The 17,525-nt window shown below is 45.9% G+C and overlaps 1 protein-coding gene across 3 annotated transcripts in view; it reads left to right on the forward strand.

The window, feature by feature from the left end:
• Positions 1-14,723, forward strand: part of Mboat2 (membrane bound O-acyltransferase domain containing 2) — a 132,940-nt gene extending 118,217 nt beyond the window's left edge. For all 3 annotated transcript variants that reach the window (XM_036170432.1, XM_036170434.1, XM_036170435.1), the window contains 5 exons: positions 2,986-3,089; positions 6,130-6,194; positions 7,514-7,646; positions 9,839-9,990; positions 11,540-14,723. In XM_036170432.1, coding sequence (XP_036026325.1) covers positions 2,986-3,089; positions 6,130-6,194; positions 7,514-7,646; positions 9,839-9,990; positions 11,540-11,765 — 680 coding nt within the window. In that variant the 3' untranslated portion in view covers positions 11,766-14,723. The remainder of the gene's footprint in view (positions 1-2,985; positions 3,090-6,129; positions 6,195-7,513; positions 7,647-9,838; positions 9,991-11,539) is intronic.
• Positions 14,724-17,525: the final 2,802 nt, after the last annotated feature.

Genomic DNA, 17,525 nt, shown 5'->3' on the forward strand with positions numbered 1-17,525 from the left:
GTTGTGCAGGGTTGATGGAATACTAGAGTGCATGGCATAGTCCCTGTCTTCAGGGTCCCTGTGGTTTCCCATGATTTGATTGCATTCATCATTACAACACAGATAGGGTTTATTATGATCGGAACTTCACTAGTAAAGTGTGCCAAATCACATCAGTTCATGAAGGGTTCGGGGCACCCGCCAGGCATTTGAGTGTTAGAGAAGAGCCTTGTTCCTTTGATATTGAAGTGTGTGGGAGTGCCTGGGCTGTGACCAGTGTAAGATGGGTCTGGGGAGGAGAGACTCTTCTCTCCAGTCCTCCCCTTTACGCCTGCAGAATCCTCAGGAGGCTCCAGGCAATGGTGTCCTGAACTTTATCTTCGGGATGTTTAGCATTTTCTTGTTGCCACGTGAATCTCCTTGAATGTAGCCACAGACTGCATGGTCTAAGCAGTCGGAGGGTGGGCCGAGGGGGGTTGGAGCCTGTTTTCTATGTCATTTGTCCTCTTCACTGTGTCATCAGCCTCTTTATAAGACGGTGTCCTGTTTACCAAGTCGATGTGATACCAGTGAACATTTGGATATCTACAAAGAGCACACCGCAGAAAGGCTGAGTCGTAGTTGGTACCTGGATTTGGCTGCTGCCTTTATTTTATTTTAGTGAAGTGTAATTCAGAACTAGAGTCCATATTTTCAGACTTTCATGCAGAAATGCATCAATATAAGTGACTGCTAAAGTCACTAACAGGCTACTGTTAATTTAGCGATAATAAAAGATAATATTACCTTGTGAGCATTTAATTGTTTTGAGACAGGATCTCCTTGTGCATCCTGGGTTGCCCTCCATCTCCAGGCCCTTCCTAAGTCTCTGGGATGCTGGCAATGAGAAGCTTGCACTACTATGCCTGGCCTTATGTGGGTTTAAACTAATATTTCCTTAGTACTATTTTTATACTAGCCAAATTTAAACACTGATACTAAATGAGATTCCTTAAGATCCATGTATACCTGACAAAATGCTGAGTTTAACCGAGGGAGGCTCTGATACTCCAAACCAATTTCATATTTTTAGTTTTTTTTTTTTTAATTGTTGGTGTTGATGTTGATGAAATGGCTCACTGGGTATAGGCACTGGCTACTTGCCTGATAACCTATGTTCAATCCCAGGGACCGACATGTTGGAGGGAGAGAAGCAACTCCTGGAAGCTGTCCTCTGACCTCTGACCTTCACACATGCTCTGTGGCATGTGAGTGCCCACATACCTGCACATATGCACACAACACACACACACACACACACACACACACACACACACACGATAGATAGATCGATAGATAGATCGATAAGTAAGTAGTTAGATAGATAGACAAATGTAATAAATTAGGTTTGAACCATTGGATTAGTTAGGCCACTAGCTGCAGGAATATGGGTCTTCTGTACCCATTTGGGTTTGTTGGCTGCCTATGTGGAGGCAGTGGGGCTCTTTTTATGTTATTAGTACATTTTAATCCTTAATCCTATTAAGCTACACATTACTATATTGATAGGCTCACCATAAGGGCTCAGATGTTTTGGGCCCTTCTTAAACCCGACAGAAGGGTAAAATCTCAATTGCTCACTTTCCCCCCAAATTGTAATATTTTTGCTTAATCAAGTGAATAATAAGGAATAAACAATTTAAGGGTAGGATCCATGTCTGTGAAGGTGTGTTGTTTGGCTGCGTTTTGGTGGTTTTCTGCTAGTTTGGTCAAGACGCAGATGGTAGGAATTAGGGATACTCCCAGTTGGTTGGGAAGGAACCACTTGAGGCAGAAACTTCCCGTCTTGAGCAGGTTTGTAAGCAAAGATGCTGATGGAGAATTGTGTGAAAGGGTTGAAGAGCAAGTTCTGCAGACAGGGTGGACTCTGAGCCAAGAAGGAAAGAAAGGAAGGCATTAGCCCTCTTACGTTTCTGTCTGTAATAAAGGCCAAAATGAACATGCTGAGCTCGGGCAGAAGGTTCCCAACAGTGCCTTCCAGATGGCTGAGCACTCTCCACCGTATCTGAAAGTTGTACCCGAGAATTTTTAATTCCTCCTGTGTCCTCAGTGCTTCATGTCTGGTGTTTTGTTAACTAGCCAGCTGTCCTTAATAGGGTCATTATTTTCACAGTGTGTGATAGTGTCTAACCTTTCTTAACAATTCGACTAAGTCAGGCTGGAGAGATGACTCAGTTGTTAGGAAGGCTGCCTGCTGAGTGGTGGTGGCACAGGCCTCTAATCCCAGGGGAGGCAGAGGCTGGTGGATCTCTGTGAGTTCAAGGCCAACCTGGTCTACATAGTGAGTTTCAGGACAGCCAGAGCAATATAGAGAGACCTTGTCTCAAAAATAACAACAATAACAAGCCACTTGTTGCTCTTTGAGAGGATCTGAGTTTAGTTGCTTGTTTCTACCTTTCACTCCAGCTCCACGGGATCCAGTATCCTCTCCTGGCCTCCACGGACACCTGCATACATGTAGCATGTACAAAGAGAGACATACACACATTTTAAAATTAGAATAAGTCATGGACTATGGTTGTAGCTCACCAGGAAAGGGCTTGCCTTGAAGGTTCAAGGCCCAGGGTTCGATCTCTCAAGTACTACTAAATAAAAAGTCAATGCTTACTGTGTAAGAGTAAGACACTGTACACACCTTCTGGGAAAATAGAGTAGGTTTGAGGGGCAGGAGCATGGCTCAGCAGTCAAGAGCATCTGTTGCTCCTGCAAGGGGTTCCAGGTTCAGTTTCCAGCACCCACGTGGTGGCTCACAAACATCTGTGACTCCAGTTCCAGGGGATCTGTCACCCTCTTCTGGCCTCCGAGGGCACCAGGCATGTACATGGTACATATAACATGCATGTAGGCAAAACACCCAGAGACATAAAACCAATCTTTAAACAAAACAAAACATGTAAGTGTGTGTATAGATACATATATATTGTATCTACACTGTAATAACATTTCTAATACTTTACTTTGTGACAGCTGATGCCATCAACAATGCTGCAGGCTTCGGTTTCAGAGGCTACGACAGGAACGGAGTGGCTCGTTGGGACTTAATTTCCAATCTGAGAATTCAGCAAATAGAGGTTAGTAAGTGGTTAAGACATTGGTTACGTGACAACTTGAATGCCACAGTTTGCTTTCCCAGGCCACGGTGTTCTGTCCTGAGAGTGGTGTTCATGGGTGTTGGGTGTTGACCATGGTAATACCCAGGCCTTTTATTTCGTTTTCTTTTTCCGTAATAGAATAGAGAGTTCATTTGGGCTTTCAGAAGATTAGCATCCGTGATGATGGAGTGAAGACATAGTTAGGAGCAGGATGCTGAGAGCTCACATCCTGACCTGCAACACAGAGCCGAGAGTGAAGTAGGAACGGTGTTTGTCTTTAAACCCTTCAGTCCACCTCCAGTGATGTACTTCCCCTAACAAGACACCCTCCCCAACCTCCCACACAGCACCATCACCTGGGAATCAAGTAGTTACGGGTATGAGGCTCTGGGGGACATTTCTCACACGTGGAGTGATGTTTGTTTTTATACAAAGATTCCTGGCTGGTCAAGGTGCTGTGAGCAAGTGACTGTTGGATGTTTGGTATTCAACTGGATACCCACACCACCGCCTTCAGCCTGATAGAAGAGGGGATGGAAAGAATGTCAAAGCCAAATGTAGGGGGGAGGACCATGATGTAATACCCCAACTTCCCCCATATTTACTGATGGTGGACCACTCTCCCCCACCCCCACCCCCGCTTCCCGCAAGGGGATTCAGTGAATGAGGCTGGTGACTTATGGGCCCTCAGGAAGCTGTAGAAAGTGCTGGAAAGTAGGTTCTGACCTGGAAGGTGCAGGCATAGGGTGTCTGTAATCTGTAGCCCGTGTTGGGGAAAGTGAAATGGGAGATGACCTGGAAGAAGAGCAGCCTGTGAGGGTGGGAGAGGGCAAGCATGCGGAGATGCTGGAGGTGAGACTGGAAAGCAGAAGCCATGCCCAGCACAACCTCAGAAGCTCCCTACACCTACAAGGCCGCTCACAACCCTGTCTGACTCTAGTTCCAGGGGATCTGGCGCCCTCTGCTGGCTTCTAGAAGCACTACCTACACATGGTGCACAGACACAGGCAAACTGCTCATAAATAAATAAATAAATAAATAAATAAATAAATAAATAAATAAAAACAGGGAAGTGGGGAGGAAAGGGTGGTTGCTGGAGTAAAGTGATGGACATGCTGGCATTTACAGCCTTTGACTGTTAAGCGCCGCTCTGAGGAACTTTCAACCCTATAGAGAGACTGTTAGTGTTCCATGTTTTTATACTCATCCATAAAAAGGGCAGGATTTTTCCATACCTCGAGAACCGGGGATATGAGGCATCACCTTCTTGGGGAAAAGTGGAATGAAGAAAGAGAAGCATTGGCTCCCTGAAGGAGGACACAGTGACCATTGCTAAATGTCCCCAGATGTCAGTGAGATGGGGGCTCAGGAGCAGCCCCACCGGTTAGGATTTTTTTGCCTAGTCTTCAGGGAGGGGACCACAAAAGGTAGGTGACACAGCCTGGAGCCAGAGGGGGGCCTGAGGAGACTTTTGTTGAATTTTCTCTTAAAATGGAAAGATGAAAGGGTTGGAGAGATGGCTCAGGTTAAGAACACTCACTGCTCTGTAGAGGACCTGAGTTCAGATCCCAGCACCTATGTCAGCTTGTAACCACTTGTAACTTCAGGGGTCTGAAACTCTCCTTGGGCCCCTGTGAATACACACACACACACACACACACACACACACACACAGAGAGAGAGAGAGAGAGAGAGAGAGAGAGAGAGAGAGAGAGAGAGATTAAAATTTCTGACTAGAAAGGAGTTTGAAGATGGAGAGTTTGACACAATGGAGAGAGGCCCCTGTGCATATGGAAGAGAGATACAAGGCAGAGGAGAGATGGCCACACTCGCCCTGGAGACAGGCACTCCTCAGATGGAGGGACGCAGGTGTGCCATGGAGCATGAGGTCTAATGAGGATGTGGAGTATGGTGAATTCTGTCTTGAGGCAGTCTAGTGTCCGTAGAAGGAGGCTGGGTCAGCCTGCTCTGAGGGATTTGGGGGAACTCTTGAAGTACTTGGTCGACCCATAGGAAATTGCTGATGTTTACTTCTTTTTGATGTACCCTCTCTCACATGCAAAATGTTGCATTGTCATAAAACTGTTTTCAAGACAGGAACAGTTACCATCAGGTAGATTGAGGGCCCAGTTACAGCTGAGAACCACGGACATATGACAGGTCTGGACTGTCACGGCCATCATCCAGATGCTACCAGTGGGGTTGACGGACAGCATGCCAGTCAGAGAGTAGGGTTTTGATAGGTCGCTGGGTAAGAAAGGAAACTGGACAAGGACATCCAGTACTGATGAGACAGACTGTGGAATCTAAAATGCTGGACGGAGCTAGAGACGTTGCTGCCCACAATGATTGACTGTGCACCTACCGTGTGTGGGGGCCCTTGGTTTGATCCCACCATCACCATAACTGAGTAAGAGGAAAGGAGACAGTTACACAGGATGATAGCAGACGAGATGCAGCGTGGAGATAGACACACACACCAGGGAACGCTAGATCTAATACGATTAACTTGACCACAGAGGCTTCCCACGAGAGTGGCCACAGTCCGGGAGGTTTATGACCCATTGCTCTCTGGAGGCAGCTTGGCTCTAGGGGCGCTTCCAGGTCTAGAGTAGCCAAGGGGGTGGAGAAGCAGTACTGGGTGACTGTGACAGTGGACATCCTTCCCCTGGAAAGAGACAGAATGTGGGGAGAGGAGGCTGTGGTGGCGGCGGCACCATCCAGGGCACAGAGGCGAGCAGATCACTGTGTGAGTGTTCTGGGCTCTAGGAGGACTTCTCTGTATCCATGACCTGGGAGAGCATGGCGATGCCCTTCTCCCCTCCGATGTGCCCAGAGATACAGAAACTTTCATGGAAGATGTTATTGTGTTAGAACAGTGTTAAGGAAGGAACCTGTGCCATGTCATCATTACCAAGTGATTTTTAGTTTTAATTTCTTAGCATACTAAAGCGTTATTATGTAGACTTAAAGCTTCATTATTTTGTTGGCCAAAGAAAAAGGTCCCTTTGTTTTTCAGATGTCAACAAGTTTTAAGATGTTTCTCGATAATTGGAATATCCAGACAGCTCTTTGGCTCAAAAGGTATGTTCCTCTAAGAGTCACCTTTGGGCATGCTCTGGCATCGGGGATTTGGGGTTGAGTTTGCTGACGTGACGTTCTCCATTGTCGGTGTGTTGAATGCCATTGTGGTCTTGGTTTTACCCACAATATGCCATTAGCGTCCACCAGAGCAAGGCACTACCCATCACATCAAGTCTCACACATTCCTATGTTGATGTCATCTCATCCTGGTTCAGGCTCTGCTGATGTCTGGGTAGCCAGTGTCCTCGTAGCTCTTGTGTTCTGGAGATTTGGTATTAAAAACAAACTCAACATGGCAGTGGTGGCGCACGCCTATAATCCCAGCACTCGGGAGGCAGAGCCAGGTGGATCTTGTGAGTTCAAGGCCAGCCTGGTCTCCAGAGCGAGTTCCAGAACAGCCAGGGCTACACAGAGAAACCCTGTCTCGAGGAACCAAAAAACACATAACAAACCAACCAAATCCCCAGGCTTGCCCTGGGTTTCTAGGACAGACTAACAGCTCTTTATATGTTGGGCACGGGACACAAAAGCGTAGGCCCAAAAGACCCAGTCCCCACTCCATAGTCAGAACTCACAGTATCCTTAAAATTATAGCTGACGGCTGCAGAGATGGCTCAGCAGTTAAGAGCACTTGCTGCTCATGCAGAGGACCCAAGTTCAACTCTCACCGCCCACAGAGTGGTTCATAACAATCCCTAACACCAGTTCCAGAGGATCCGATGCCTTTTTCTAACCTTGACAGGCACCAGGCATGCGTGTCATAGACATGCGCGCTTGTGGGTAAGACATTCATACACACAAAATAAAGGAACCCGAAAAGCGACAACCACGCATCACAGCTGTCCCCTGGAATGCACGTTCCGAGAGAAGAGACTAGCCAGAGCACAGAACTGTGGCAGTCAGATGTGCCTCAGCTTGTGCGCTCGTGTGCCCCAGGCGGAGTAGCACCCGAGATAAGGGGTTGGGAACGGGAGTCGCAGGAGCACCGTGACAGCTGAATGCACCCCTTGAGACATGCTACATATGCTGTTGTCATTGCGCCCCAGCCAGTCTTCTGGGTGGTTCTGTCCTAGAATCCTGTCCCCTGGTACATAGACTCCCAGATACTGGAAGTGATCCTTGTAGTAATTATGTATAATGGTGAAAAGATAAGAACAAAGTTTATGCCCGTAAGTGTGACACTCAGTAACTGCGCTAGTGCCCAGGAGAAATGCTGTTGGCTTTCCCGGCTCCCCTAACCCTGTCGGTCAGAGAAGGGCCCTCTGCGGGCTTTGTGAACTCAGATCTGCTCACTCCTCTTGGCTCTCCATGGTTTCTAGGGTGTGCTATGAACGAGCGACCTTCAGTCCCACGACGCAGACTTTCTTTCTCTCCGCCATTTGGCACGGGGTCTACCCGGGATACTATCTGACATTTCTGACAGGAGTGTTAATGACATTGGCAGCGCGAGCTGTAAGTATCAGCGTTTTGTTCTATAATTCAGTGAGTGAGTCTCTGTTCCTTTGGCTGTGTTCAACATCATCTGTCCAGAAGTTAGACGTGTGACTGTGGTGTATTTTAAAAATGGCGGGAAGAAGTCACACCACACAACAGAGTCCACATAGGAGGTGTATTGAGGGGAAGGGGCAGGGACTGGTCCCTGGGGACAAGGAAGGGAAAGAGAAAGGAGATGGAGGTGTGCAAGGCGTGCCTTTTATAAGGAAATGTAGTGAATGCACACAGTGGGTGCTCTTAGTGGCTGCAGCTGAGGTCAGGACCTAAGGGCAGCCAGTGCAGATGCAAGTGCTCTTAACTGCTGAGCCATCTCTGCATCTCTGTGAGTTTGAGGCCAGCCTGGGCTACAGAGTGAGTTCCAGAACAGCCAAGGCTGTTAAACAGTGAAACCCTGTCTTGAGAAACCAAAAACAAACAAGCAACCTCCCCCCCCCCCAACAACAAACAAACAAACAAAAAGAATGGGTAGGTCTGTTCTTCACAAACATTTGTTTCCTGTGGACTGTAACCCTTGGGTCCTCTCTCAGTTGAGAGTGGAGTTTGACCACTCCCAGAGAAGGGGATGGGCGGTTCCCAGTGGGAGACACTGGCTGTGGTACCATCCTGTAGAGAATTTGCTGGGGGAACCTGGAACAGTTTGGGGAGACAATTGAGATAGCTTCATACTATGGGAGAGGAAAGGAGGATAAAATGGTGTAAGTAGTTGAAAGTCAACTAGAGGGAAGTCATGTGACAAGAAGTATGTTTTAACAAGCTTATTATAATGCCTTGTGGGTAAAGGAGCTTCATCTAACAAGCTAGCAGGTCCTCATTTCGATGTTCCTGAGGGAATAGAAAGAAATAGTAACACAGGGCTGTGCCTTCTGGAAGTCAATACCAACTGGAGTGGAGTGGGGAATAGATTGTGTCTTAGGCATGGCATTAGCAGAGTTCAAAAGCCACGGTGCATTTGGGAGACGGCAGGTCAGTGTGATTAAAGTAGGGAGTTCCTGTCTGTGCGACCAGTGGATAGTCCCCACAGGCGGTGCGGTGCTGACGGGCCTGAGTGAGCATCAGCAGAGCCTGGTCCTGCTCTGTCCCTAGCATCAGGGAGTCAGGGGAGGTGGGCCTTCTGTTTCATTTTCTTGGGGTACTGAAGAGTGGACCTGGGGCCTCACAATATAGATGAGCACTGTAGCACCGAGCTACACCCCCAGCCAGCTAAGAGTTTGAAACTTGGGGTGGCATGGTGCAGTCATGCTGGAGGAAATGGGCTCTTTGGTAATAGACAGATGGATTTGGGAGAGCTAGGCAAGAGGCCCTAAGTGCCAGGACTGCATTCTAGCCGCTAAGAATCATAACCAGTCACTACCTCAGTTCTGAGGAACCCGCGTGGCATCTTTGTGGAAATGTTACGACACTCAAGACATAAAAGAAAGAAAAAAACAAAACCAAAAAAGCATGAGGCATCTGGTAGAAATGGGAAATCTTGTTTGATTAAGTTTGTACAGTTCAAAACTGCAGCATATGACTATTTTCAGCTGGGGATGTGGCTGAGTATGCTTGCCTAGAATGCACAAGTCTCCAACCCCAAAACACACACACACACACACACACACACACACACACACACACACACACCTTTTGGAGAGGCCTTCCCAGCTTCCCTCAGTGAGTGGTGTGTGTGGTCTCTGTTTCCATGTCTACTGTCTGACCAGAATGGAGTGCAGAGATCCTTCTGGTCATCCACACACTCGGAGGTGAAGAAGCCAGAGTAGAGCTGCCTGGTTCCTGAGTGAGGAGAAATTGGAGACCCAGTGAAGGCGTGCGCAGTCTCTGACTTACCCAGCACTGTTTAAAGAGCTCTGTTGGTGTCCATTGCTAGCTCTCCTAGGAAGCCTCATTTTAAACAACTCCGCACCCACAGAAAAGCTACAGAGAGCGCCCCCAGGCCCTCGGCACAGTCCACCATTTGCTGGCTCCCTTCCCCTACCAATACACACCGTACGGTTGTTGGGAGCAGCGCACCCTGGTGGTAGTGGCGGTTGAAACCCGGGCAGCAGTGTGAGATACTCCACAGGCTTGAAATAGTCGCCATCAGCAGTGTATTTTGTATATAGTATTACATCTAACGACGGAGCAAAGGTTTTTGTGTCTTTGTTTCTTTCCAGGTGAGGAGTAACTTCAGACATTATTTCATTGAACCCCCACAACTGAAGTTGTTCTATGACGTCCTCACGTGGGCAGCGACACAGATAACGATCAGTTACACGGTTGTCCCCTTTGTGCTTCTTTCTATAAAACCGTCCTTCACGTTTTACAGGTGAGCGTCACCCTTCAGCCGTCGGGAGGGGTAGCCATGTTCCCAAAGAAAGTTCCGTACTCATTGAATAGAATAAGAGAAATTGTCTTAGTTACGCTTTCTGTTGTGGTGACAATACACCATAACCAAGAGCAGGCTGGGGAGGAGAGGGTTTATTTGGGTCACATTTCCACAGCACTGTTCATCTTGGAAGGAACCTGGAGGGAGGGGCTGATGCAGAGGCCATGGAGGGTGCTGCTTACTGGCTTGTTCTCCATGGCGTATTCAGCCTGCTTTTTTGTAGAACCCAGGACCACCAGCCTAGGAATGACCCTACCCACCATGGGCTGGGCCCTCCCTAATGATCAATAATTGAGAAAACGTCTTACGGCTGGATCTCATGGAGGCCGTCCCTCCACTGAATGGCTTCCTTCTTCTCCGAGGACTCTAGCTTGTGTCAAGTTGACCCAAAATCAGCCAGTCCAGACACAGAAAGATAATAATACGGCAGCCTCATTTCTGCCCTTAAGTATACTATCAGTTACTTCTTCATCCTAACCAAGCAGTCCCAGGTTCCTTCATGGGGCAGCTCATCCCTCAGTGGCACCAGCAGAGGAACCCACCCCCAGCTCCAGAAGACTTAGCTGTCCCCTGAGTGTCCAGAAAATGGCCAGAAGAGGAGAAAGGGGCGGCATGCTTGATCGATTATTAATTGAATTTTCCAGTCAGAGTATTTGCACTTCCTGCTGCCTCCTCCTCATCTCCCCGTGGCTGACCGCCGAGATCCTCTGTATTTCAGAAGTCGCTGTCTGGAAGTCCATGCTTTTCCTTAGTCTTCCATCTCCTCTCCCTGCTCCCCCCGCGTCCACGTCTCCCATGTTAATGAGATCTTTGAAATCAGAAGCTTGATTCTCTCCATTTCTTCATTTCTGTGGGATTCCATGACTTGGCACAAGAGTTTGTGGTCAGAGAATTAGACTCAGACATTAGGATCATGCTTGATAGTCACATAGGAAAGACAAATATTGGTTAAAGTGTCCATTTTAACAAAGTGTATTCATTTTAAAATGTGGGTGGGCTGTTGGTTGGGTTGTCTGCCCCATATTTTTTTTCTTCAGTCACTTTGAACTTTCAACTTTGGAAGCAGTTAAGGTCCCATCAGACTCAGAGTCGATTTAGGGATTGACTTCCGGTGATTTCTAAGATATGACCTATATTTATGGAAGTCACCGTCACACAGTGGTTGTTACTGCTCACGTTGTTTTGGTCTTTGAGTAACAGTGGGTTTGGGGTAGGCCAAGCAGCAGCTGGACTCGACCCTTGGCTGTCCAGTGTTCTCTGGTAACCCCACATGTAATTTTGTGGCTACGTTCAGACTGATGCCTTTGTTGATAAACACCTTTCTGTTTGTGTCCTGTGTGGCCAGCCCCATGACCCTGATGAAACACCGGAGTGTATCTAGGTCTCTACTCCCGAGCTGGGGGCGATGCTGCTATTATCCACACCCCGTCGTCAGGGCCCTGGGTGTTGGTAAAGGTGTGGCTGGTAAACTGTCTCCCTTTCCTTTCAGCTCCTGGTATTACAGCCTTCACATCTGCAGCATCTTAGTGCTGCTGTTGCTGCCCGTGAAGAAGTCTCAAAGAGGAAAGAGCACACAGGAAAACGTTCAGCTCTCCTGGGCCAAAAAGTTTGACGAAAGAGAAAATTCTCTGGGACAGAACAGCTTTTCCACGACAAACAATGTTTGCAATCAGAACCAAGACACTGCCTCTAGACACACGTCACTAACCCAGTGACTGGGAGAGCGAGTGATGGCTATTTCCCGTCTGCGAACAGAAAAGCCAGTCTTGACGCCTTTCCAGAGACTAACTGGTCGAAAATGGGACAGTCTCAGTTAGGGGATTTCCTGTACACCAGATTGGAAATGGAATGAAATAACCCTTCCCATGCCATGTTCCTGTGGGTCACGCCTTATACAAAATCTTTCCATATTTCAATAGGGCACTCTGACCTCAGCATATGCCCTCAAGGTCATATGTGTGCCCTGTTGCTGAATGTACATTGCGTATCCCAAGGCACTGAAGAGGTGGAAAAATGATCATGTCAATCTGGATGATTGACAGGTTAACTTTTTCCAAATGAATGTCTTGCCTTAAACCTCCTGTTTCCTAAAATGTCGTTCCTGGATGGTATTTTCCAGTGAGGAGACGATTTCAATATCTGATGTGGTGTGCTGCAGAGTAGGATCGAGGAGGATTTTTAAACCGGATATTTAAGATTGTGGGTACTTGAAAAATGCAATAAACATCTCAGTATTTGAAGGGTTTTCTTAAGGTAGCTCAGAGGACTACACACATGGTAGAACTGTAAACAGTCAGGGCTGTTAAATTACAGGTAGCTTGTTTTTCTGGGAGCTTAATTACCTGGTGTCAGTTAGGAGACCCTTTCAGGAGGACTTTCTTAAACATAATTAAAGGTTGGCAATGTGATATTTTAGGCTTATTTTCTTAAGAAAAAAAAAAAATAAGAGGGCAGATGAGGTGAGCAGGGCTAGAATGCAGAAAGCACCGTGTGGTCCAGAGCCAGAGGCAGAGGGTTTCCCCTTCTGTGTCCAAGATCAGTGTGATTGTGTGGGACACGAAAGTTCAGCAAGTTGATAATACTGTGGACTTTCTGAAGAAATTTCTCGAACATAAATTACATAGAATTAGAGGAGATAAGAGTAACAGTAGTAGGTTATTTGAAGATTTTGAAAGAAATCTCTAGGAATTAAGGGTATTGTCTGGTTCATTGGTTTCTTGTCCTGTCATGTCTGTTGCTATTTGGGAAAGTTTTAGGGAAAAGAAAACTTAGTTGCTGAGTCTAAATGACATCTTTTTAAATTAATAAATTAGTTTCTACATTCTTTAACTTCACACATTAAAATCCTTCCGTTAAACTCTTGTGAAAATGGGTGTTAGAGTCTATCAAAACAAATAGGTGTTTTCTTGCTAGGGGCCGCTCTTGCCTTGAGTGACCGGGTATGTCTTTGATCCAACAGCAGCATGCTGTGGGTTACAGCCACTGTAAGCAAGGGGTGGATTTGAGGCCGTGGAACTGAGCCGTGGACTGTAGGTTCTGCCTTGTGAGAGAGACAGGCTGGGATTTTGAGCCTCTCTGTTATTTGACCAATCTTTTTATGAAATTTGTTTTGGTTTTGCCTTAAATTTTCAAATGAAATGCAAATTGTCTATGATGAGTTTTTCCGTTTTGTTGTTTTGTTTTTAGTTTTTGTCACTAATACACTTGTGAGCGAAGTTAAGGAGGAACCAGCGGTGGTGGTGTAGTTTAAGATTTCAGTGGAAGAAAAAGGTGCAGGCCAGTGTGGCGTTCCAGGACGGTAGAGGCACGTGTGGCACCTTCACTTTTCACGCGCTTTTCCGGAGGCAGGTTGCTTGCCTCTGACTAGGAGAGTCCTCCCACTGCCTCTCCCAGGGAAAGGGCTGGCAAATACTTTTTCATAGTTTTCCGAGGTGTTGAAATCCACCTCGCTGTAGCATTCGAGAGGAAAGAAAAGAGGGTTTATGGAGGGTACCTGCCCCTAGATGTCTCTGCGATTTTGTGAATGCCGCGGAGAATCCAGTCACTATTAAAGACAACCCTAGGCATTTTGTAAGGGAAGGCTGGAGAGCTGGTAGAAGCTGCTGAGGGCTTGCTGGGTCTACCCAGAACTTACACATAACCTCCATCTGTTTCTGTTACCTGTACTCTAGAGTCTCTGTTGCTTGTTTCCTCTCAAAGAATTTATAATCACAGTACTATCATCCAAAAAGCAAGACAATAATCATTGTTCTGGTTCCCAGAAGATGATGCGCAGAACATCCAATCTGACCCAATTCTTTCTTTCTTTCTTCTGCAGTTACTAGTTACATTTATAAGATCTTTTTTTTAAAAAATTTTGGATGGCTGTCTTCTAATTTGCAGAAATAATCATGATTATACAATCTAAAAGAAAATAAATCAAATTCTCAATTTTTCTCAAAAAATCATGTTCTAGAAAATGGACGTCTGGTTGGGATGTTGCAAAGATTATTTTGCCTCTATTTAGAAGGATATAGAGTAATGTTTGTGCTGCTGTTGATTGTGAAGGAGGTCATTATCATATGTGTTTGCTGTGTTTTACCGACAGAACAGGGTTCAGTGTGTGTTTATATGAATTCTCCACCCCTCCAGTGTCATGAAGTCACTCCAGAGAGGGTCTGTCTACATCATATTTATACTTCTGTTTGATTATATACTACTCAGGGAAAATAGAACAAAAATATTCTTCCCTCGGTTTCATTTTCTTATAACAATAATCGTTAATTTGATGTGTCTCAGCTTACTGTTTTTAAAACAATGCATTTTAATCAGAACTCAGAGTGACTAGGGAAGCTTGCTTAGCTTCCGGAGTACCTAAAGTTGGGGAGAAGGCTCTCTGGGCTTCAGGGGTTCCCGATGACTGTCTTAGCATGCTGGTCTCTACCACGGATGACATCCACATGGGGCATTTCCACAGATGCCACTTTTAAAGTTGCTGTCTAGAACGTGATGACAGCTTCCTGGAAGTACTTGTTGGCCTGGCTGGTCCGTCTGGCTCTTGCCTAGGAGGCCCACCCCTCACCCCCATCCTGTAGGGTGAAAGGCAAAGGGAAGAGTAGGTTCACAAAGGGAGCTGGTCACTGTTGGCTGCTTTTTATTCCTGGAGTTCAAGGTGCTGACTTAAAAAAAAAAAATGGTTGTCTAGCAACAGGAAGAATACCTTTTAATCCATTAGCTCAGAACAGGTAGCGATGTGCCATTTCCCCTCTGCTTCCTCTGGTTTCTGTTTCTGCTGGGTGAAATTGGAGAGGATTTATGCCATTAAATACTCCCCATAGATCACTGATTTTGATGACCAGCGTGTATCTCCGCAGCAATTATATCATTCAGAAAATGAACTTATTCTATATTTTAAATGACAGGAAGCAATTTTAAATTGCCATCAAGATAACCATAAAGGTTTTACTTTTGAAGACTAGATTAAACATTTAGGACAAATGCTTTTCCGGTTTAAAACCCGTACCTCCTCAGTGTTCAACTTGTATATTCATGAGCACATCTGGACAGTCATACTGATCAGGTGTTCATAAGTATCACTCATTGATTCTAAGAGTCCTAAATGATACCTGATACAGACATTCTTGAGAGGGGAGGCTCATTTAGAGTATTTGCTGCTGCTGTGGCCACTGAGGATGGGCTCAAATGCATAGTTATAAACCAGTGTTTGGAAGGGTTCACATGCATAGTTATAAACCAGTGTTTGGAAGGGTTCACATGCATAGTTATAAACCAGTGTTTGGAAGGGTTCACATGCATAGTTATAAACCAGTGTTTGGAAGGGTTCACATGCATCGTTATAAACCAGTGTTTGGAAGGGTTTCAAATGCATAGTTGTAAACCAGTGTTTGGAAGGGTTTCATTCAGGCATTAATAGTCTACCCTGGCTGAAATTTAACACACCCAGTTTACAGAATTCCAGCTTACACTGTGACTGTAACCCTACCTGCCCCGGGGACCATAGATACCTGTTACACATTACTAGTGGCGTCTGAGGAATGGCTGAGTATTTATACACTTGCCTTTGATGTTTAATCTCGGCTTCCCACTGCCCTTGGAAAGGTGAGTTTGTCTCAGAGAGGCCTCTGAATGCGGAAGGAAGGGATTTGCCTGGAAAACAAATCCAGTCTGAATTTTGAATCTGATGGATCAGAACGTGGCAGTTCTCTACAGTGATTTTTCTGTAACACCGTGTAGTCAAATCTCTTTATAGTGACTCTCCTTCCGGAAGAAAATTTCGGACGACATTTTCCACGTTGATATTTTGTAGGGTTGCTCTTCTAATCAACGACTTAAGCTGCTTTCTGAGGCTCTTGTTGTACAGAGAGTGCAGCCAATGACGTTTTAATTAGTCGGCTGCTTAATACTGTTTTGTATGTTTTCAGATAATAATTTATTTTAATAGGTTTTTAACACAATGCAAACTCCAGTGAAGAGCTGACAAGAAGCTCCATAGGTCATTGATCGGGGGAACTTTGTCAAACAGATCCTAATGACCCATTTATACACCAGCTAATCTGTCTTGCCTTTCAAACTGGTGGTAACTACTCTAAATGCCATTTTTATAAAGCAGGGGACAGCCTGTCTGTCCTATAACACTTCAAAGACCTATGGGCAACCACTGTCTGAAACTGATCCAGTGAGACTAGCCAGCTCCAGCTAGGTTTTCTTCCATTTTGCTACTGTAACCAGCAACGGCATATAATACAAAGTCAAAAGTTACAGAGTAAGGGATGTACGATGACCGAGAATTCCTCGGGTGCATGCCTGGCATGGAAGTGACAGGTTGCTGCCTATTGCAAGCTAAGCCGCTGCTCCGTGCACGGGCTCTGTTTTGGGGTTAACCTCTTTGAGAGACTGATTTGTTGATGGTCTTCTCTGTCCTCTCGTGGGGGGAAGGACACGTGTAGAGTGTTGGACAAACTTTTAAAATGTGTCTCTTTCCCCGTTTTCAATGCCTTTGGTTCTGTATCCACCCATCTGTCAGTGAAGTCCGTTTGCTGCTGACTTGATCACACACACCAAGACTCCTGTGTTGACTGAAAATACAATCTCGTCTGTCTTCTGTCACTTTTGTGTACGTGATGGCACCTCCCCACCAGAAGGAGCGTCACATGAGGTAATAGGAAAGGGACGCGGATTCCTGTGACGCGAAAGTCCTATCCTGTCAGGGTGAAGGTGCCTGGGCTTCAAATCTGCCTTCCCTTCCAGCTGAGCACTGGCAGGGTCCTCCTGAGCGGAGCCTCAGCTCCCAGGGCTCACACTATTTCCCTTTGTTTTCCCAGGTGGAGAAGAATATCGAGTGGTGGTCTGTGCTGTTATTTTGTTTTATTATTCCGAAATATTTTTTTAAAGAAGTGTTATTTTTCATCCGATCCACAAATCAGTTCCCATTGTATGGTGAATCGAAGCCATCACTGTCGGCTAAGCTGCGCCGTAATGACTCATGGCCATTCTCATTAGTCCGTGTCCTCAGAGCTGCACGGTGGCTTCTTGCTGGCTTTTAAAGGTGTTTTTAACTTACATGTTTTTTTTTTTTCTTATTTGTGTGTCTTTAAAACTGATTAAACAGTAGTTAAAAAAAACTATGTGTATATGTTTGCTTATTTCAGAGGTAAAATCCAATCCAAGGGTAGATGAACCCAGTGCCCAATCCTCTGAGCAAATGCTTTTGGTCATTGATTCTTCAATTATTTAATTGTTATTTCGGTTTAGTTTTTATTATCATGTGTAGGGAGGCACATTGGCCATGGTGCTTGTATGGCCAGAAGATAGTATAGTCTGTTTTCTCTTCCACATAGTGTAACAGGACTAAAGAGATGGCTGAGCCATCTCTTTATGTGGGTTGTGGCCATTGATCTTGGGTCTTAAGGCTTTCCCTCTGAGGCATCTCACTGGCCCTCAAGTGTTAAAAACACTGCCGTATATACTTTGGACAG

Source organism: Onychomys torridus, chromosome 21 (genome assembly GCF_903995425.1).
Source record: "Onychomys torridus chromosome 21, mOncTor1.1, whole genome shotgun sequence".
Taxonomy (NCBI): Eukaryota; Metazoa; Chordata; class Mammalia; order Rodentia; family Cricetidae; genus Onychomys; species Onychomys torridus.